This window comes from Heliangelus exortis, chromosome 5 (assembly GCF_036169615.1).
Source record: "Heliangelus exortis chromosome 5, bHelExo1.hap1, whole genome shotgun sequence".
In the NCBI taxonomy this organism is placed as follows: Eukaryota; Metazoa; Chordata; class Aves; order Apodiformes; family Trochilidae; genus Heliangelus; species Heliangelus exortis.
This window is the reverse complement of record NC_092426.1, coordinates 2,019,351-2,037,162: the sequence shown is the minus strand read 5'-3', so window position 1 is coordinate 2,037,162 and position 17,812 is coordinate 2,019,351. Positions and strand designations below refer to the sequence as shown.

Here is a 17,812-nt window from a genome sequence, read left to right as displayed (position 1 = left end):
CCTTTGTGGGTGAAGTCAAGCCCAGAGCTGCTCAGGGGTATCCAGAGCAGGGGAGCAGACTTGTGATACCCCAAGGGGCCCAGATCTGGTGTCAAACAGACTGAGGACCCTCAGCACTGGCTCTGTTGTAGCACAAACCCCTTCCCTGCTGTGCTGGCTCTGGGGCAGAGAGGAAGATGATTTGGAGGGACAGCAGGGTGTGGGGGGGAGCCAGGTAGGAAGAGGTGGGAGCTGAACTGCTGAGGGGTTAAACCCAAACCGCAGGAGGGACTGTGCCCTTCTGAGTGGGCTCCCTGACCCTCAGACAGGAGGATGAGGAATGTGGGGGGAGGGAGGAGATGGTGGAGAAACACCCTTGTGGGAGACCAGGGCTGAGGGCTGAGATTCAGCACGAAGCCCGAGGATAAAGGAGGAAGGGAAAGCTCAGCGAGGCCGGGATGAAGGGCTCGGAAGTGGAGCGGAACCAAGTCCGAGGAAGAGCACTGAGGGAGGGCCCGACATCTTGTTTGGCGTCTCCATAGCAACGGACCGGAAGAGTGGCGCCGCCATCTTGTTTACTATCGCTATAGCAACAGCCAAAAGGGCAGGGGGGGAGAACAGCGGCCACCATTTTGTTTGGTGTCTCCACAGCAACCAGTGCAGCCGGACCGGACCGGAGCCGGTGCCATGGCGGACCGGGGGTGCCTAGAGGATCTGGAGCTCAGCGCCGAGGAGGTGGAACGGCTCCAGCGAGCCTTCCGCGACGAACAGTTCCGGGCGCTGTTCGCCGAATACCTGGCGGAGCTGAACGACCCGGAGCAGCGGCGGCTGTACGAGGAGGAGGTGGCGGCCCTGGAGCGGGAGCGCGGCGTGGAGGTGCGCTTCGTCCACCCCACGGCGGGCTACGTGCTGCGCACCAGCCAGGCAGGCTCCCGCCGCTGCTACCTCAACATCTGCAGCAACCCGCAGGTCGGGATGCCCCAGGCCCACGCCGAGCCCGGGGGCCACCGCTGGACCCTGCCTTACAGCCTGGCTCCGAAGGGCCGCGAAGAGCTGAGCCGCGGTGGCCGCCGCCTCCTGGTTTACGACGTGGTTTTCCACCCGGCCGCCCTCCGCCTGGCCGCCCGCAGCCCCCGCTTCCGCCGCCTGCTCAGCGACACGGCGCTGGAGGCCGTGGAGCGCCATTGCGCCGTGCAGCTCGACCGCGCCAACGCCACCGTGCTCCGCGGTACCAAGTACAAGGGCGTCCCGCAGGCCCCCGTCATCCGCACCCCGCTGCCCGGCGGTGCCCCGCAGCCTCCCGACGACTCCCCGCTGCCGCCCTTCCCCTTCCCTCCCGCCGCTCCGCCGCCGCCCGCTGCCCCCGCAGCCCCCGCAGCCCGTCCCGCCGGCCCCACCACGCCGCGCTGGAGCATCCGGCACCGCTACTACGTGGACCTGCAGGACTACCGGTACAGCCGCGACTCAGCCCCCAGCCGGGTGCCGCGGGAGCTGGTGGTGACGGTGGAGCTGCCGCTGCTGAGCTCCGCCGCCCAGGCCGTGCTGGAGATCCGCGGCCGGGAGCTGAGCTTGGACTCGCAGCGTCCCGCCTACCGCCTGCGCCTCCGCCTCCCCTACGACGTGGAGGAGAGCAGCGGGCGGGCCGCTTTCAACAAGGCCCAGCGGCAACTCGTGGTTACGCTGCCCGTAGTGCCGCCGCCCGAACCCCCCGAACCGCCGGACCCGGGTGGGGAGCGGCTGGAGGAGGCTGAGCCCGGCGGGGAGGCACCGGAGGAACCGCCGGTGGCTGAGACGGGCGGCGGGGCCGCTCCTCCCCCGGGCCCCGCTGTCCACGCCGAGCCCCCCGCGGGCGGCGTGCGGACACCCCCGAGCTCCGGCACCGCTCCCGCCAGCCCCGAGCTCGCCGGGGCCGCCCCTCCGTGCCCTCCCGAGAGCAGCCCCGGTATGACTCCTCCGCGGGGATGCGGCAGCCCCGAGCCCGCCGTGTGCCCGCCCTTCCAGTGCCGGCAGGACATGGCCTCGCTCAGCCTGCTCCTGCCCGTGGCCGGCATCCAGCCCCAGAGCCTCGGCGGGGAGGTGGGCACGAACCACTACAGCCTCCGCTTCGCCAGTGACACCGGCACCTATGCCCTCTTCTTACAGTTCCCTCAGGCCAACAGGCTGATGTCCCCCGAGACCTCCGTGAGTGTCACTGCACACAACGCTGCCATCGGGCTCGCCAAGGCCCCCGGCAGCTCCGGGCTCTGGGAGAAATTCCACTTCGGTATTGACGCCTCCACTGTGCAGGTAACGAATCACAGAATCCCAGACGGGTTGGGGATGGAAGGGACCTTAAAGCTCATCCATTCCCAACCCCACTGCCATGGTCCGGGACACCTCCCACCAGCCCAGGTTGCTCCGTGTCCCTGGAACACTTCTCTGCTGCCCTGGGTGGCTTCTGCTGTTGGGATTCTCTGCTGAGGGACGGTCTCGGGGAGGTGTTAGGGGAAGAAGGTGGTGGTGATGGAAGCTTCTTCCCTCAGAGAACTGTTGCCACTTGGTAGTGGAACAACCTAATGAGTGCTGGTCTTGTACCAGTTGTGGCACAGAGCTGACACCTTTCATCTTTGAAAATTAAATGACTTTTGCCTCTCCTGGTGATTTTTTTTTTGGAAGGGAAATTCTGATGATGTGTGAAAACAGAGCCTGCCCCGTGACCTTAGCATTAGCCTTTAAAGCCATGTGAGTGGCTCATGCAGCCTGTCCATGAGGAGGAGGAGGTGTTTATAATACACCAGACATCATCATGACAGGCAGATGTGTGAGTGACCTGTGTCTGTGTTTGGGGACAGAAGTCCTGTTCACTGCTGAAACACCCATGAGTTCAGCCTGAGTAATTCACCAAGCAACAGCTCTGAGCTGCTGTTGATGCCATTTTGCTGGGCTGGTTCTTCATCCTCCCTTCTTCCCAGTCTGAATATGATGCTGGGTGAGATGTTTTGTTATTCCGTGGGTTATTAGGCAGGATGCTCCCTGTGGCAGGAAGCTGATGGGACACCTGAGAACCAGCAGTGCCCCACAGAGGGATGCTCAGCACTCCTTACTGCCAGGAAGCACTCAGACAAATTTTGTGGACAGCTTCATCAGCCCAAACAACTTGTCAGGAGCAGGGATTAAGGCTGCACAACCCCTGGGTAACCTTCCAGCCGTGTGATTTGCAGTTTGGTGTTCATTTAGAACAGCCAAATCCTTTGCCAGTTGGATCACATACCATGGAGTGAAGTCCAGAAAACAGGCAGGCTTAAAGCAGATCCACTGGGATGGTGGCTTGGAGTATCTTAATTGCTCCATCCCTGCAATTAGAAAATCCTGCAGGCACATTGTGCAAACTACAGCCCATTTTCCATACAGGTGCAGAAGGCATGGGCTAGGAACCACAGGCTTTTTATCCACTTTTTCAGTTACTCTGATGATTTTTCATCATGTTCTGTGGTGTGTGACTGTGCCTTTTTTGTTTCATGGTGTGCAGGCCTAAATACAGGTTTTAAGGTAGAAGAAGAGTTTTCTGTCACTGTGGGAGGGGTGAAATTTCTGTTTGAAATGAAAATTCTGTTTGTGAAAATGAAGTTTTGCTGCAGTATCTCTTTAGTGCTGTGCCTGATGGACAGTTCTGCATGCTTGGAACTCGGTGTAATTATTTCAAATGTTTCCTGCTTGCATTCATTATTACAATTGGGGGATCATCTTTTGATTGAAAGTTGTTAAAAGGGCATGCAGTGGTGGGAGTTGGGTCAATATTACGTTTTTGTAAGTTAATAAATTCAGCACATTCAAAGATTTTTTTTTTAATATACATGTATTGCAAAATGTTCTGGGTGGAGTAGTAGGAGGACAAGATTTGGCATTAGTCATGGGCCTCCCAGCCATTCATTCATGTAGCAGGCTGAAAAAGATAGTGTTGTTTTTTTTTTTCTGGGGTTCTTTTGGACACTGGGCCTGCAAATTGAAGCAGTTGAAATAGTCTGAAGTAATTTGTTCTGTTTGCTTTTTTTTTTTTTTAACTGCTATTTCCCAAAAGTGCCTGTGTCAGTGCTGATAGCTGCATTCACTCAAGAGTGAAGTGAGAAAAATTAATATTTAATTAGAGCTACTCTTAGATGCTGTCTTCTATCCATTGAGTATTTGCTTGTGGCAGCTTCTCTTCTGCTTTTCTTCACTTTTTTTTTTTCACTTTGCTGTCACATCTGTTATTTTTCTGCTTTGAGTCTCTATAAATCTGAGCTATGGCTGTTGCACTGAGGTTTGCAAGGAGCTGCATCAGTCAGGAGAGTGTTTGAGGAGCAGAGACAGCAGCAGGGCTCTGTTTTATCACCTCAGGGAGCTTTCTGTGGCCTCACTGAGCAGGGGTTTTATCCTGCAACTCCCATTCTGCTTCCCTAATCTCCCAACACGGCACTGCCAGGGGATGGTGAAAAAAGAGATCAGTGGTTTTATTTTTTTTTTTTTTACAGGTCAGAAATACCTATTCCACTGTCTTCTGGGAAGCTGCTTCTTACTGCAAACCAAGGGTTTCTGTCTTGTTTTGGGGAGCAGCCTTGAGACAGTGACTTGAGGACTCTGCCCAGCTGGGTGCTGGCTGGTGGGGTTCCCTGTGGGGCTGCCTGGGGAATTGGCTCCTGGGAACTCTCCCAACAGCCAGGATAACACCTTAGGATAATTGTGCAGTGCAGGAGCAGAGTGCACCTCTCCAGCAGGCTGGTCCCTGGGCTGGCATCTCCTGAATCCTGATTGTCTGCAACTCCTCTGCCCCGATCAAGGGTGCTGGGAATCACACAGCCCTGCCTGGTCCCCTTGTCCTGCTCCTCTTATCTCACTGCCTTCTTTTCTTCTTGGAAATTGGTCTGATGCAGATACTGGTAGAAGAATGAGTTGAGCTTGTCCTTAGGATGCCATTCTTGAAACAGAATTTCAAGGACTAGTGTTCTTTTTGTAGTCAGATCCATTTGAATCCCTGTGCTGAAAGATGATATATTTAGAGCTCAGTTTCCATAGATGCTGAGCAGCCTGAATTCCCACCCCAGCAAGTGCTTATTTTCAGCAAGTCTTTACAGTGCAGTGGTCCTCCCTGGACTTTAACTGTGTCATTGCAAGTATTTCTTCATTTGGTAGCTCTTGATGTTGCTTTGATTTTACAGCTTTCCTGTAGATAGATAGTCAGCTCTGCTGGCAGTGAGCCATAACTTCTTATCAGTGCTTGCAGCCATTGCTTTTCTTTCTCTCTGAATAGTTTTGCTCCTTGACTAAGCCATGATGTCCACACACTTGTCACGGTGAGCAGAAATCCTATAAAAACAAAGATTAGGTGACTTTGCACTTTGTGGACCAGGGTCACATATTTCAGGGGTTTAAAATCATCTTTTGTCACTGGCCTTGTGCTCAGTCACTGTAGCAGGGACCACGCAGCCTCGAGCTTTCTGCAGGCTTTGCTCCAAGCCTGGTTTCCCAAGGAAATAGAGATTCATGACCTGAGAAAGTTGCTTGATTTTCCCGCTGCCAGAATCTGCTGCTCTGGGCTGTGCTCCTTCCATTAGTTTCAATCACAGTTCATCCACTAATACCCTCAGCATCTCTTGCTTCCATTTGTTTAAACCCTGGAGCTCAAACCTAGGAAACTCCTCCATCAGAGAGTTCCCCTTCATTTTAAGACAACAATGCCTGGGGAGTAGATGATGAAAAAAAGAGTGGTTAAGAGTTAAATAACCATTAATAAAATTTGTAAGCCTGCCAGGCAAGGTTTCTGAGAACAACACGTCCCAGAATGTCCTGGTTTACAGCAGAGCTGGAGCTGGGCAATTACTGAGCTGGTGCCTTCGTAAAGCACAGTCTTTTCATGCTTGGTCTCCTGGGGTTAAATGCTCAGTTCTTAACAGAAATACAAAGCAGTTTTCTGGTGGGTGTATCTGAACTGCTGAGACTTGGAAGCTCCCTTATACTAACATGTGAAACTCAGTTGGTAGATAATTAATTTTGCCTGCAGATTTTGGGTCCAGTGTGCTCGTTTTCATGTGATGGGAAAAAGATTGGGTGAAGCAAGAATTCCCTTTTATGCTGATCCACACCCTTCCTGAAATGAGTTTGCTCAGAGGATGTGGCTGTGCTTCCCCCCTGGGGTCCCCCTTGCCAGGAAGGGAATTGCTGCAGTCAGCCCATCCCTTTTGTAATAAAAACCCATATTCTCTTCTGGAGAATATTAAGATTTAACTCGTGTAAACCCCCACGGGGCTCCAGAGAACAGCAGGGAGCAATGTTTCCTTTGCTTTACTATGCACTGAGATGATGGTTTTTTTAACATTTGCAGTATGAAAAATATTATACTAAGCATTCCTGATGAGCTCATGGTTTGAACTAAGCAGGAACTGTGCTGGGGATCACTCGAGGTATCCAAGAGGGAACAGCACAGCGATCCAAAAGCTTTGTTTAACTTCTGTGGCCAAGTTGATGCCTTCATGGAGAATGGTTTAGATGGGTGTTTTGCTGGGTGTAAAAGAAGAGGTGGGATTTTTCTGTTTGGCACAGAGATCTTTTGAAGCTTTTGGTGCTTTTTTTCCTGCAGAAAGCAGGTGGGGAATCCCACCAAAGCCCCGTGCCCTCTGCAGGCACCTACTGCCACTTGGGGTTTGCTCAGCTCTGGATTCTGCTTTGGCAACAGGGATGTTGTGGGGCAGCTCCTCCAAGGCAAACACATGCTGTGACCTGTTTATATATATATATATATATATATAAAATAATCCATGGAACATTATTTTTAGTTGTCTTTACAGCAAAGGAGGTGTCTGTAATTAGCCCTCTCGTTATCCCACTGAACGTGGTGTTTGTCGTGTTGCTGCTCTCAGATCTCTTGTGCCCAGGTAGATCCCATCTTCTCTCCTGGCATGGGGCTGCTGAGAGGCCCCATATTCCCTGGAAAAGAAAACATTGCTGCCAGCACTGAGAGTGTGCTTAATCCTACAAGAGTTTGGGTTTGCTTCAATTAATCGTGTGCTCAGTGTTTCAGGACTCTTGGCAAGTTTATTTGGAAGAAGAGAACAGAACAAAGTTATTATTTGATTTGTTTTTCAAAGTAATCTGTTTTCCCAAACTGCATTAGGAAGCATAATTAGTTTGCTTCTGCTACAAAACAAACTGATTTCTGAATAGCCTTTAATTGGTGGATGCATTGTGGGAATGATGTACTTCCACAAAACAGTTATGTCAGGAAACATTATTAACCTACTGATTCAGCTCTTCAAAGCTTCTTTTGAGTTGCTTAATCTTTGCAAGCCATGAGTACCTTCTACAAGTTTTCATCCCCAGCACAGATATTTTCATTCACCAAAACTTTGAGCTTCAAATTCTGAAGTCGAGCTGGTTTGCAGTGGGACCCTACAAAAATCCCAAGGTCCGAGTCCCTTTTCATGCTGGCATCAGCTTCTCATTACAGAAGAAGTGCAAATAATTGAAACCTGAAATCTGTCTGGCTTTTTAAAACTTCTGCAGCCCTCCTGGGAGGTAACTCTGGATGGTAACTGGGGAGGAGTTTGGATAAAGTAAATCAGAACAAAGTGTTTGAGCTCTAAGGGGGAGCAGCTTTGGGCTGTGTCTGCCAGGATTGCAGCCCCTGTGTGCTGTCAGTGCTGGGCTCTAACAGGAGGGGTTTGAATGCTGAAGTGTTTTAAAAACCAAAGACATTCCTGCTAAACATTTATGTTAATTTGATCTCAGTTTACAGCAGCTGACAGCATGTGCAGGGAAAACCAGACTTAATTCAAAGTTGCTAAGAGAGGATCATAAATACCAGAAAATAAACTGTTTAAACCGAAGAATTATTTTACAGGGTCGTTGAAATCATCTGCAGATGGTTGTCCTCTGCTGCTCTTCCAAGCCAGTGCAAACAGGCATTAAAATAAGTTCTTGAATCATTTTTTTCCCAAGGTCTGTGCTTTGATAACATCTGCAGCAATATAAATACCTGAGTGTATACTCAGGGGGAATGCAAAGCCTGCATTCCAGCTGCTGGCTGGCTGAGCAGAGTAATGATAATCATTATATTGATAACAAACAGCACCCTGGGTGCGTGCAGCACAAGGTGCTGTGATTTATGGCAGGGCACTGGGTAGTGCTGTGATCAAACTGAAAATACTCACTTGAAATCTAAGTGTAGTGGCCTGGGAATGTGGTGTCGAGCTGGTATGAAAACTGGAAAAATTGGTTGGTAGTAATTAGCCAAAATTGGAGGAACCCCATCACAAGCAGTTACGTTTTGTTCTAGTGTAAAGGACTCAGCACTAGACCTCCCATCTAGTTTTAATTTGTTAATAGTATTTTGTCTGAAGAAAATACATTCTTTTGCTTTTCACCAGGACAAAAGCAAACTTCAGAAGGATTTTTTGGCTTTGTTGTGCTCATGCTGTGGGTCAGTGGCCATCGCTCTCTTCTGGTGGCCGTGACTCCTGAGCAGCACTGGTGCTTCCCCCTTTGGCCTTGCAGCCAGTTCATATGGAGCTGTCCCAACTTCACTTTCTTTCCTAAGGGTCCTCCTGGTTTTTTAGGTTGTTCCTGGGATTTGTGGGGTGCTGGGAGCTGAGCACTCCCTTTGCTGCTGCCTGGCAGGAGTTCCACCCCGGCACAGACATTGGCTCTGCAGCATCTGCAAGTCACCCTGTGGTTAAAGTCACTTCAGACCAAGAGATCTAGGGATGGGATTTGCAATATTTACACCTACACAGAGAACTTGTCATCACCTCTTGGCTTTTCAAGCATCTCCTCACCTGATTTCTGCACCTGGGATTTCTTTTTTATCATCAATGCTGCTCAGGACCAAGGTCAGGCACCAGCTTTGCAGAGAGCACAGATGGAGTCCTTCCACAAAAGGCTTCACTGGGCAAAACAAATGAAGGTTCAGAGGGGAAAAAAAAAAAAAGATTGTTTTCCCCATTTTTATTTTTTATAGGAAAAATGGAGGCAAAGAGACTTGCTCACAGTCACAGGAGTCCAGGAGAGAGAACTGAAGGACAATTGCTGAGCCCCAGACCCCACGGGGGGGCTTTTCCCAAGCAGGGTGTTGAGATGTGGAGATCTGGCAGCAGTTATTTTGGAGGAAAACCATTGACAAACACAGGTCTCTGGGGTTTTTTGATCCTCACTCAGACTCTGAGTCTCCAGCTCTGATGCAAATGCTCTCTAAAACCCCACGGAAGGGAACTTGAGCTGTTCTGTCTGCCATGTGTGGGCAAAGTGATACTGGTGGAGGTGGGGATGCATCTCCCAAGGCCTTGCTGGTGATCTAGGTCATGAGTTTGTGAGATTTTGGGTGTTCAGAATTTGCCTCTGTACTCTCTGCCTTCTTTCTTTACTCTGAAACCTTTTTTTGAACTCTGCAGAATATTCCTACAAGCCTAAAGCACTGGCAGGGTCCCTCTCTGGCAGGCAAGAAAGGAGCACGAGGGACTGTAAGTACTTTAGGCTTTGTATAAAAAAATGCAAGAAGTAGGGATGTTAATAGAGGGTTCTCTGTCAGGGCAGCCCTGCTGTAGTTTGGTCTTTCCACAAACTCTCAGCATATGATGTTGGATGTTTGCCTGGACTGTAATCTTTCTGGATGGAAAAATGAATTCAAGCCTCTGGTTTTGAAAACAAGCAATGGGGATGCTGTGACTTTCCATATTGTGATTTTATTTTTGTCACACAGATTTTTTTTTTTTATTTCAGAGTAAAATTTTGTACCTTGGTGGCAGCACAGCAGCTGGCCCTGCATAAGGCTGCATCCACAGGGGGCCAAAAATGTGCAGAATTGCCTTTTTGCTTCTCAATCTGCAAGATGTCAGTGATAATTAAATTCACCTTCCAGTGGGGCGACAAGAGGGTATAACTGGACTAAGAAATTTCAGAAGTAGGACTTAAAAGTAGAAGGTTTGCAGCTCTTCCCTGCTATTTCCCATTTAACAGCTTGTTGTTAAAGAGGAAAGATAATTTACAGACCATAAGAGTGGACCTCAAGGTTAAACCATGGGTTTTTGTGCCAGTGTCTGTCCTTAACCATGGCCTGCAGCAGATGATTGAGGAAGAACACAAGGACAGGGAAAGCTCTGCAGCTCTTATGAAACTGCCCCTCCAGGATATATTTTAGGCCCTTTAATTACCTGTAACAGATTTAAATCTTTAAACCTGCAGCAACATGTTTCAGATGGTTGGTGAGCTGCATATTAACAGCCTCAAAACAGGTCCCAGGACATCACCTTGAACCTGGGTTCCTCTCCCTTTCTTCCAGATGGGTTGGAGCTTGCCTTGGAGGGGACTTGTGGGGGCTCCGTGGGTGGGTGTGGGATGGGTGTTGTCCTGCACCTTGCACAGCCTTGGCTTTAGAAGGTCTCATCTTGAAGCCTGAGGGCTCAAAGATCTTGCAGGCAGAGTCCAGGGAGGTGTTTGCCTGTTTCCTAAAGGGGGAGACTGAAACAAACCCAGAGAAGCCCAGCACCATCCTGATGCTGGGGGGGTGAGGGCAGTGGAAAGCATTGGTGCAAATCATCCCTCACAGGGAGTCTGAATTTGGGAGACTGTTTGTATTAGTCACAAATTGACTGAGAAAAACCCTAAGTTTCTTTTATCTTTGTGTATGATGCAGATCTGTACATTAAATTGAAATGAGCTGAGCCCTGGTCTTCACCTCACCTTGATCCTTCAGAATGTCAGACTTGGAATTTCTCCACTGAGACCTGAGACGTGTGTGGTGTGAATCCATGTCCTGCCTCTGTTTGGAGGGAGTTTCTTGCTCCAACACTGCTGAAAGATAATACAAAAAGAACATAACCTGCTCTTTCTTTTCTTTTCTTTAGGAAAGATTATTTCTCAGTGAAGAAAACGTTGATGGATTTCTAGACACTGTTTTATGCCCTTCTGTTTGCTCCCAATCAGCACTGGAAAGTCAGCCATTAATTGAAGTGCTTGATGTTACTGAGGACAGAATTCAAATCAGGTTGGAGGTAAGGACCTCACTGGCAGTCGTAGCAATTGCTGACTGATTTATGGACTTCATCAAGATCGGATCAAATCTGACTAAAACAGATTTGTTCCTGTTTTGTCTTAACACAGAAGAGAAAACAACCCTGGAGCAGGGTGTATTTGTGAGTATAAATGTCAGTTTTTAGAAACACAGGTCCCTGTTTGTGTCATTTAATGTGACCCCAAGTGCTTCCAGGACAGAGCTGATGACAACTTGCTGTAAACAAATCATGGCAGATATCATCAGAATAAAACCCAGAATGTTCTTAAAATGGAAATCAAGTAGTGAATAATGCACATCCTTCAAATGGTGGAGTTTGGGCCCGTTGGTTAAAGCATGGACACCTTTCCAGGGGTCTGGGAGCCAGGAGTGAACTTACCTGGAGGGATTTGTGGTCAGGAGGGAGCAGAAAGGCAAAGAACCTGAGAATCTGCCTGCTGGGAGAGGGGAAGCAGAAAAGGCTTCTTCAGGTGGACACAGGGTGCTCAGTCACAGCTGCTGCTCCACTCCCTCTGCCATGTCCTACAGGCAGAGAAAACCTTGGGAATTCTTTCTGTAGAGGATTGAGTCTCACTGTCTTTATTTGGTCCAAGTGTTTGAAGCTTAGTGGTTTCCTACTGTGTAAATTATTAAGCATGGAACTGCTCATCTTAAGCACTGGTCTGAAATTCACTGCTTGTGATGTTTAAGGCCTCATCCTGTGGCTCAGGGTACCCTTCCCCCTCAGTCACCTGTCTCACTCACCCATCCTCTGGCACTGCAGAGGATGCCAGGTATCTGAAGGCTGCCACAGCATTAAAATAACCTCACTTTGCACAACAGGAGATGGACAGATGAAGAAAACAGAATATTAATTCTGTAAAGAGGAGAATGTGAGTGAAACCCCTGAATTGACTGGGATTTCTTGGTGGACTCTGTATCAGAAATTCACTTCCAGCTTTTCTTAAAGATAATATGGAGGTAGAATCAGATTACCTCTGTGGCCATGAGCTGGAGACTGCAGCTATAGTTAGCATGTAGAAAGCACCTTCAGAATGAGGCATGTGACCTCTGGAATGAAGCTAGAGGACTGAGGACTTCACCCTAAAGATTAGGGGATCCAGCATTACTTCAGGGGCTTAACTTCTGCAGCTAGGGTGGATTGTACACACAGATTTAAAATTCAGAGAGTGGATGTGTGTGTTTTGGCACCTGAGAAAGGGAAGCTAAGATACCTTAAATTATCATACTTTGACAGTGGAGAGTCATCCACTGCTGAGGACTTTGGTTGGACTTCTGGGTTGGAAGGGACCTTTAAAGGTCATTTAATCCAAGCCCCCTGCAGTGAGCAGTTTGCTCAGAGCCCTGTCCAACCTCACCTTGACTTCATGGTATTTCCTTTGGTTCTTGTTGAAGTGAGCAGTGGCTCTGGGGTCAGGGAGACACCACCCCATGAATCCAGCTGTCTGATTGCCCACTCATAGGGTAGAGTCACCAACTCTGTCTCTGCCCATTCCCTAACTTGGAGAAACACAAAGATTTGGGTTCATTTGTTTAGTGGTGGCTTTGGCAGTGCTGGGTTTATGGTTGGACTGGATGATATTAAAGATCTTTTCAAAACAAAACAATTCTATAACTCTAAAGCATCCAATAGCTGGAGGTGGCATTGGGTAGCTGCTCTTTGGACAGCACCAGGGCTTTCTGGGAGTAAAAATTGGAGGAACAGGTGCCTTGGCCTGTCTTTACATGGGTGTTGTGTGTCCAGTCTGGCTCACCCCTAAAACAATTCCTTTAATTTCTCACCAGCCACAGGAAGGAGTCCATTCTGAAGGTGGTGGGGAGGAGGAGAGGCTCAGCAGCTCAAGAGGAGATCTCCCTGAGGAGCCAAACGCTGATTGCCCCCAAACAGAGGCAGAACCAAACTGTACTGCAGCTGGCACAGTCGAAAAACACCCTACAGAAACCAGCAAAACTTCCACATCTTTTGCAGCAGCTGAAACAATAGGAAAAGTAGGTTGTAGTTCACACCATTGTTTGCAGCACAGACCTTCTGACACAGCAATTCCCGGCGAATCGAGGGAAAAGGAACCAGATTTAGAAAACGCTGGAGGCCCAGGGCCCGTGGCTGAGGACTCTGAAAAACAAGGTGGCCTTTTGCTGGGGGGACAGGGGACAGAGGGAGGGGACAGTCCCACTGCAGGGTGGGCAGAGGGGGCCCAGCCCAGGTCCTCCTCCCCAGTCCTGCGGGAAGTGGATGCTCAGGACGGGAGCGTGCGGAGCCTGCGGGATCACGTCACGCGCTGCCCCCTCGCCTTTCAGAGTTCTTTGCTGTATGAATTGGATTAGGTTAATTGTTTGAGGATTTCCTGCTGTTGTTCCATGTTTACTGTGACTTCCACGTGTTGGTTTAGGACTTGAGGGCGAGGAGGAGGAGGCAGGTTCCTACTGGAGCTGTTGTGTTTACCTGTCAGCGTGGAACGCTTCTGGTGTTGATAATTTTTTAAGTTGATAGGTCAGAGTTTTACTGATGTCTGAAATAGTTTCACTTACAAGAAAAGTGCAGTGAAAAGTGAATCTGAGCTGGTGGAAGGAAATGCATCTGTATTGTTTACATAACTTTCTTTGTGCCTTGCCAAATTACAGGGAGTATTTGTAGATATCCTTTAACTAATGGCTCCCTCAGGGATTCCTGTGTTTGGTCCACCTAGAAATGAGCAGTATTCCTCATTTTTCCAAACCTTTCATTTTTGGATAACTGCAGGATTAGACTTGCACTGATTTTTAGCAATCAAATGAAATTTCTAATTACACAGTGAGGTTCTAATTAGTCTCCTAGAAATAATAAACATTGATACCATGTATTCCAGCCTCATATGTTAATGTTCTCAACTCAGCATCCAAACATACCCCAGTCTCTCAACCAAACAAATTCAATTGCACAATAAAAACACCAAACCAAAACAAAATCCTCTCTTGTTTCATGCCTGCTACAAAATATTTGCAGTTTATAAAATGGATTCACTTTTACTTCTCAAAAACAGTTCCCCATGGGCTTCAGTGTGCTGGTTGCTGCTTCATCTCCCTCCAGTGTGAAAGATAACCAAAAGAACTTAACTTCATAATAATAATGAACTTCCAGTTCCCTTTTTCACTGCTTTGGAAATAACTTCTGTCATTGCTTTTGAGTTGTACAAGACACAAATGTGCTTTAGAAGAAAGTTAAATTTTGCTTGCTTTGCAGCTGCTCTGGAATTACTCTTACATTTTATATGTTAAGTGTGAGTGCTTGCAGTGTAAGCTTTACTTTTGTGAGCCTGGAGGAAGCCACAGCTGCTAAAAGCATCTGCCCAGCCCTCCATGCCAGCACAGCACCCACCCAGCTTACCCAGGGTAAGTGGTTTGTGGGGTTAAGTTAAACCTTGATCAGCTCCTCGTGGAGGTAGCAGAGGGCAGAGGTCTTTTCAGCATCCACTTGGGACTTGGTGAAACTCTGAAAATGGAGCAAATTCCAGAGCTGGTACAAAAATCATGGCAGTGATGTTGCCCCTGGGAAAAAAAAAAAAAAAAAAAGCAAGCAGCAAGCAGCATCTTCTCATGGTCAAAATAAACATTCTGCTTGGAGTGCTTCACAGGACTTGGCTCCCTCTCAAATGAACATTTAACTGATATACTCCCAACCCATAAAGTAGGTGACAAATGGTGAGAGGAAAGCCTGCCTCCAGGCCCTTCCATCCCTATCAGCTGCTGCAGCCAGGGTTCTGAGAGCATCAGCCACATTTTCTCTAATTAAACAAAACCAAACAAACCTTTTTTTTCCTCCCCTCTCACAACCTCTCAGCATATAAAATCTACCTCTAGATACCACCTCTCCCACACCTTGGGGTTTTCTTTCTCCAACAGAATTCTCTGTTCTGCAAAAAGCTGCTGCTGGTGTTTCAGAGCTGAGTGCCATGAGAGCAGCCCTGCTTCAGACTTAAATCAAAGAGGAAACACTCGGTGGTACCGAAGGGCTCTGCTTGCTCCCTTCGTGGCTTTCAGCTCCACTCCATGTTTCCATTACACAGCACTATTTTTCAGTGGTTGCTTTACACAGATGACTAATTTGAAAGTGAACTTTTTTTTTTTTTTTTTTTTTGGAGCCAAACAAAAGAGGTGTCAAGCCACAGGTTTGTTGCTCTGCCTCAATTAGTGAGGATCACTAAAAATGTAACAAAGTTAAATGCACCCTCTTAGAAGGGGTGGTGGCAATGTGCTCAGCCCTTTGGAACAGACACCCCCCACCATCCCCCGGTCCTGACTTTCTAAATGACTTTTTGTTTTTTTTGTGAAAATGAACAACAACTATGGTATTACAAAACAACTGAATTTTATTTCGGCAGAACTAAAAAAAAAACCCAAAAGTATATTTATCTACATGGTAGTAAAAACAATGAATTATTACTTTTATTTTTTTTTAAACTCCTTCATATATTCATCAACACAGAGCAACCAAAACCAGGATGCAGGTATCAGGCATGAGGTGACCCCAGGTACTGGAGGGGCTGGGGAGGGTTTGGTTCCCCCTGCTCCTTGCCACCCCCAACACAACACCACGGGCACCACAACCCCACACCAGAAAAGATTCAATTAAACACAAGTTTTTTCCTCCCAGCAACAACAGCAATGGTTACTTTTTACTTAGGGGCTCTGAGGCTGCTCCGAACGACCCAGCAGCATCAAGTGACCCATTTTCCAGCCCGTGGTTGCCCAACATGAAAGATTACTATTTTGGGACACCTTGTACATGAGTGTTTATTCATATTAAAGCAGAAACCAACTCATAAATGCATTTTTTTTTTTTTTTTTTAATACACGTCTGTGCCTGTAAAAGACAGTATGGAACAACTCAAAAAAAAGAACAAGGCTGCGAGAAGGATCCTCACTGAAGTCGGCGGTAACTCTTACAGAGTTCGTGGTCCCTAATGTCTCCCCACCCTCCGTTTTTCACATGAGGGGACAGGGGTGCCATGGAGTACCTTTTACTGACACTCATCATTTCGGGAAACAGGTACTGTTGGTTGCTGTTCAAGAGAGAGTCGATTTTGGCACTCTGGGTGGAGGGTCTGCAGGATTTCTTGTGGTGCATGCCACAGTCCCCCGTGTGAAAAATCCGGGGGATTTCGGGAACCAGCACTTTCCAGAACTTTGGAAGACAAGAGACAGTCAAGTGCTGCAGAGTCCAGTCCCAGTTGTAATCATCGTAGGTGCAGAAGGCGTCCGTGCACTCGATGAGCTTCTGGTAGGTGTCTCTGCCGAAGGCCATGCCCATGTTGTGCTCCGTGGACTTCCATGTCTTCATCTCCACCTTGTCGGCTCGGCCGGCGAAGCCACCGCGGACGGGGCTGTAGGTGCCCAGGGAGATGATTTGGCACTCGGGGCACTCCCGTTCCCGCAGGGCCCAGAGCTTTTTGAGGACGTGGTAGAAGTCGGGCGCCAGGTAGTGGTCCTCCTCCAAGAAAAGGACGGGCCCCGCGTGGTCCCGCAGCGCCCGCACCCTCTCCCAGACGAAATGCAGCTTCCACCACCAGTGGTGTTTGGTCTGGGAGAAGCGAGCTTCGCGGTAGTGCCCGAAGGAGTCGGGATATTCGGCGTTGATGCAGCCCAGGCGCAGGGCGGCCGCTTTGCCCACGTCGCGGGGGCAGTCGCGGGGGTCGTGGCCGGGGAACTCGCGGGGGTAGAGCTGGATGCTGAAGGGGAAGAAAACCTGGAGGACGGGGCAGAAATCCACCCGTGCCGCCAGCCGGTTGAGCTCCTCGGCCCAGAGGTCGTGGCTCAGGACCAGCAGCACGTTCTCCACTCCCGCCGCTCGCCGTAGGGACTCCAGCAGTAACCTCAGGTGCTCGGCACGATCGTGCACCTGCACCACCAGCACCACGTCGGGGGAGGAGCGCAGCGGGAAGCGCCCGGCGTTCCGCACCGGCTGGTCAAAGTTCAGCCGGTAAACCAGCGAGCGGTAACTCAACGTCCCGTTCTCGGTCAACTCCAGCGGCGCGGCTGACACAACCGAAGCGTTAACAACCGAGCGGCGAGGCGGAGGCGGCGGATCGCTCACCCGAGACGGTTCCCCGGTGGTACCGGTACCGCCCCGCTGCTGCTGCTGCTGTTGCTGCTGCTGCTGCTGCTGCTGTCTCCTCCTCCCGCTGCTTCCGCCGCCGGTTCCCCACAGCGCCAGGGCGCACACCGCCAGCCCCAGCGCTAACAGCAACACTTTCCGCTTGTAGATCCGCAGCCGCATCCTTCACCCGGCGGCGGCGGCCGCCGATCCCCTCCCGCCCGCCCTCCTCCCGCCGCCGCCGCCGCCGCCGCCCCGCGCGCACACGTCGCCGCACGCCATAGGGCGGTGCGGAGGAGCACGCCGCGTTCCTATTGGTGGAAGCGGGTGTCACTCAAACGCGCTTCCGCCTGTCAGGGGCGGGGTGGCTGAGGGGGGGTGGGCGGGGCTTAAGCGCTCGTCCGCCATCACCTCAGGCGGGGAGGCGGGCGGGGGTTTCGCTGAGGTGATTTGTGGTTAATTAGTGGTGATTAGAGAGGGTTGGTAATTAGGTAAAAGGGACGGGGTGTGAAAGGGAGTTGGGGGCTGTCGGAATGGAGCCCTCGAGGGTGAGGGAAACGTCCTGGTGTCAGGAGAAAGTCGTCGTGGATTTGGGGAAAATAAAGTGAAAGTGTGAACTGCAAGGAAATAATTGGGGTGTCAGGAGAAAAATGATGGAGGGTTTGGGGGAAAGTAAGGTGAAATCGCTCTGGGGTTGTAAGGAAGCCACCCTAGGTGTGCAAGAGTAAGGTATGATAAAATAATTC

The 17,812-nt window shown here is 49.7% G+C and overlaps 2 protein-coding genes across 2 annotated transcripts; one reads left to right on the top strand and one right to left on the bottom strand.

The window, feature by feature from the left end:
* The first annotated feature begins 329 nt into the window (after positions 1 to 329).
* Positions 330 to 13,836, top strand: DNAAF2 (dynein axonemal assembly factor 2). The gene is made up of 3 exons (XM_071745093.1): positions 330 to 2,265; positions 10,830 to 10,976; positions 12,782 to 13,836. The coding sequence occupies exons 1-3, from the start codon at positions 667 to 669 to the stop codon at positions 13,319 to 13,321; spliced, it is 2,286 nt and encodes a 761-aa protein (XP_071601194.1). The 5' UTR covers positions 330 to 666; the 3' UTR covers positions 13,322 to 13,836.
* A 1,488-nt stretch (positions 13,837 to 15,324) lies between these two features.
* MGAT2 (alpha-1,6-mannosyl-glycoprotein 2-beta-N-acetylglucosaminyltransferase) lies at positions 15,325 to 17,298 on the bottom strand. The gene has a single exon (XM_071745092.1). It carries the CDS (start codon positions 17,247 to 17,249, stop codon positions 15,894 to 15,896), a length of 1,356 nt encoding a protein of 451 aa, XP_071601193.1. The 5' UTR covers positions 17,250 to 17,298; the 3' UTR covers positions 15,325 to 15,893.
* Between the last annotated feature and the right edge of the window lie 514 nt (positions 17,299 to 17,812).